General features: G+C 34.4%; 1 protein-coding gene across 1 annotated transcript; it reads right to left on the bottom strand.

The window, feature by feature from the left end:
• Positions 1-529: 529 nt before the first annotated feature.
• On the bottom strand, positions 530-1,876 carry LOC137398125 (alpha-(1,3)-fucosyltransferase 7-like). Its single transcript, XM_068084235.1, has one exon. It carries the CDS (start codon positions 1,874-1,876, stop codon positions 530-532), a length of 1,347 nt encoding a protein of 448 aa, XP_067940336.1.
• Between the last annotated feature and the right edge of the window lie 2,342 nt (positions 1,877-4,218).

The following is a 4,218-nucleotide window of genomic DNA, read 5'->3' as shown; positions in this document are numbered from 1 at the left end:
CGAACCTGAATATAAAGAGCCAGGATCTCATCTTAGTTAAAACCAATTTAAATCTCTCTTCTCATTTCTTAAAACTTTGAGCAGATTTTGAAACACAAATATCTTAGCCAGTTTGTGTTTGAAGTCAGGATTAGTAAAATACTGTCAGAGCTAAATCAATGCCCTAACATCCTTCAACTTCTAATAAGCATATAATGTATTTTGACTATATTATATATTTATATATTTTATTTTTCAACTCTTACAGTAAGAAGTATTTAAAAATAATAACCAAGTTTCCAACATATCAAGGCCTCACTATTACTCAGGACAGTTCATAGCTTACAGGTAAAATAGCGACAAGGAGTAATTAGATGGAACACTTTTAGCCAATATCTTTTTTTTATTAAAAAAAATATTTGGCTATTATTAGCCTACTCAGCTTGTCACAAATGGTCATCTACTTGTTTTCTGCATCAAATTAAATGTATAGTCTGCAGATTGAAGCTAGTTTACAGTGAAACGGAATTGATGAATTTTGTTTTCCTGGCTAAGAAAGAGGTATATAACTTTCTATATCTTTCATATGCTCTCTACTTCTATCCCTCATCCTGTCAAACGTGTTACATCTCGTGTCCTCACTAAATACTTCATATACATCAACGCATTGCTGCCTTTTCTCGTGTACTTTTTCACACAGCGCACACATCCAATTAGAAACCACGGCAGCTGATAGTAGTCTAGCCCTGAATCTTGTGCGCCATTCGTGGTACTGGCTGTAGAGGGTGAAGTTAGATGCCACCATATCCAAGTGTTTAGCTAAAGTTTCCAGTGAATCAAACTCATCAACATGGATGTAGGAGTTCGGTGGAGCGATCCTCTTATAATCCACACGCCGCCCTCTAACTACTGGTATAAGTCCGACAATTAGACTGTTCCAGAACTTTTCTGTCACGTAATCATCGCAGTCCGAGTTTTCAAAAGCCAAATAAAATTTATAGTAGTCATTTAACACAGCACAGAACTTATTACTGACCTTCTGATTTCCTGTGCTGATTCCACCGCATTTACCATACTCATCGACCTTCAGATACTGCTGCATCTTTTTAACGTAAGCTTCTCGTCGACTGCTTGTGACGCAGTTGCTCACTAGCCAAGAAATATTACGCTGTTTCGTTAGAAAATCATTCATAGACACTTTTACCTTTCCCATCTCAGAAGCTGGAAGCTCCTGGTACACCCCGTAAGGTATAGAGACGTCTGCATCGGACTGAAAGGTCAAGGTCAAGTTAAACATGTTATTCAGATGTTTAAGTTGATTTGGATAGTAAAAAGCATTCGGCTCTCGTCCTAGAAGAACCCATTTCTGGTCTGTGCTTTGCCTTCTGGGTAAATCACTAATGATAAACTCTCGATAACCGTGGCCGACATACTCTGGGCTTTGGTTGTATAAATGAAATATGACTGCATCACTTCCCGAGTAGTCTGTTCGATTTTTAGTTAGTTTACATTTCCACTTGCACATCTTCCAGTCGCTGTTGATGTAATCATTTGCAATCTCTTTTCCATAAAGTGTCGTGTAAAACAGAATGAGTTTGGTTCTTTGAACTTCTGCAGTGACTGTAGTCTCTTCTATATTTCTAGGGCTGTTTTTATGCTCCAAACTCTCCAAGCCACCGCTTCGAGGCTCTCCATCATCCTCTAACCGCTTCGCTGTTGTGACAATTCGTGTTGGCGAGTGACTAAACTGATTTATGTTAAATCTTGTTCTAACATCTTCGGTGACTCTTTGCTGCCAGCGGTCAGTTTTGTAAAGCAAACTCACCAAACAGATCAGCAGCGATAATACTACAAGCAGACGAAAGAAAAATCCTGGTCGTTTTCCTTCGTACTTCATTTCGAGTAAATATCTGGACCTATATATCACATGCTGGTTAACAAGTACAAGGTTGATAATCTTTCACCCTCCCATAAATGACAGATGTGTGACGATTGTTGCTCGTTTTTAATTGTCACCAATAGATGAATGATGATCAAGCACACATGTTACAACTTTTGGATATTTCATATGATGTAATAGCAAAACTCTGAGTGGGTTCCATCAACTCATTGTTTCAGTTTGCTCATGAAACTCATATTTATTTTTCATTCAGTGTTTTTCACAAACATTACTTTTTGGTGCTGTTGAACGCACTCAGTAACACAAAAAATAAAACTAATATTACACCAATAGCGAAAACAAAAAATAAAATCTAATTGTCATAATCTTACCACATTCTTGATTAACTTGCTTATGACACACTCAAGCTTGTTAGTACTCGTCCCCCTTGTATTTACATCTACTATATTTTAACGCTATTTTTAGCCACACTACATGGCTTATCTCTTTTGAGTTCAGATTTATTTTATTTTATTTTTTGTAAAAGATATAGCAACAAACAGACCCTTTTGTGACCACTGAGTTAGGATTTGTCCCTCTTGCATTTATAAAAACAAATGGATAAAATAAACCAGTGATTAAACTTTACTATGGCTTATAATAGTATCTCGGGCTTGCAAGGATTAATAAGGATTAGCAAGGATTGATTAATTATGTAATTGTTGTATAATTAATCCAACAATTAATTGTCCTCTTTTTATTCTATCGGAATCAATTGAGTGTATATTTTATAATTATCCAAACTTAAAAGGGAATGTTGTTTTAGACCATATAAGGTTAAATACATATAAACAAAGACCATATAAGGTTATATACATATAACATAGACCGTATAAGGTTGTATACATATAAACAAAGACCATATATGGTTATATACATATAAACATAGACCATATAAGGCTATATACATATAAACAAAGACGATATATGGTTATATACATATAAACATAGACTATATAGGGTTATATACATATAAACATAAACCACATATGGCTGTATACATATAAACATAGACTATATAGGGTTATATACATATAAACATAAACCACATATGGCTGTATACATATAAACATAGACCATATAAGGTTATATACATATAAACAAAGACCATATATAGTTATATACATATAAACATAAACCATATATGGCTGTATACATAGAAACATAAACCATAGTGGGTTATATACATATAAACATAAACCATATATGGCTGTATAAATATAAACATAGACCAAATAGGGTTAAGTACATACAAACATAGCCCATAAAGAGTTATATACATATAAACATAGACCATACATGTATATGGCTATATACATAGAAACACCAAAAGTAGTAAACCATCTCACACACGGCTCTAAAGAAATCACTAGTGTTTAAATTGTATACAAAAGATGAGACATTTTTGGATAAATCTTAATGAATAAAAAGTTTTACAGACTCAAGAAAATGAATGCAGATGTATTTTTATACTTTGTAAGAAAGAACAACACTTTAAGTGTTGTTCTTTCAATATATATAAACCACATAATAAGTACAGGGTTCAGTTGAATCTATTAGAATTAAGACACACAAGCAATTGCACGAGCCAATGTGTTTAGCTAAATCTACCTCAAACAGTGGTTTCTTGTTTAGAGTGTGATCCTAATATGAGATATTAGGATATCCTGTTTATGAGCTTTTAGCTCATAAACAGCCAAAGTTTAAGGCACATCAATTATATCCATACTGCTTCAGGTTATTCAATATCTTGGCTTTCAAATGAGCCATTGTTTGACATGGTGAAATAAACATTGGTTGGTGTTTATAAGATTTCCCCAGAGCTTTACCACAGAAATTTCCAATGGTATAGGCTAGCAAATTATGGTGTCACAATTTTCATATTTGGTGTTGTGTACTCTTACCGCTTATTTATCAAGTACGATAATGACTCGGGAGGCAAGCAAAGGTAGGACAACTTCAGAGGACCAATAAAGATGACAAAGCAATCAGTGTCATTAGCTCTCCATGAACAGATTATTTCTATGATAAGTATCTCAGATTCCAAGTACCATACTATGTTTTCCCGATGATATTATGCACTAGCTCTTTCTTTTTATTGAAATGTTGAGGGTCGCGACTGAGGCTAATTAGTTTTAAGCATTGCGTGATCTCGCACAAAAGTGTGATTGACATATAGTCCCAGGGCCTAACAACAGCAGGTCACAATTTAATCGATGTGATTTGATTACCTTTATCAACGACAGTATATTTATCGAAGCACAATCATGTTTAGAACGCAACTTGGAAAGCGATACAAA

Source organism: Watersipora subatra, chromosome 6 (assembly GCF_963576615.1).
Source record: "Watersipora subatra chromosome 6, tzWatSuba1.1, whole genome shotgun sequence".
Taxonomy (NCBI): domain Eukaryota; kingdom Metazoa; phylum Bryozoa; class Gymnolaemata; order Cheilostomatida; family Watersiporidae; genus Watersipora; species Watersipora subatra.
The sequence above is the reverse complement of the archived record's forward strand: the minus strand, read 5'-3'. Positions and strand labels throughout refer to the sequence as shown.

Bases quoted from the DNA above. Each gene is read 5' to 3' on its own strand.
- LOC137398125 (XM_068084235.1), bottom strand. From the start codon at position 1,876: ATGAAGTACGAAGGAAAACGACCAGGATTTTTCTTTCGTCTGCTTGTA.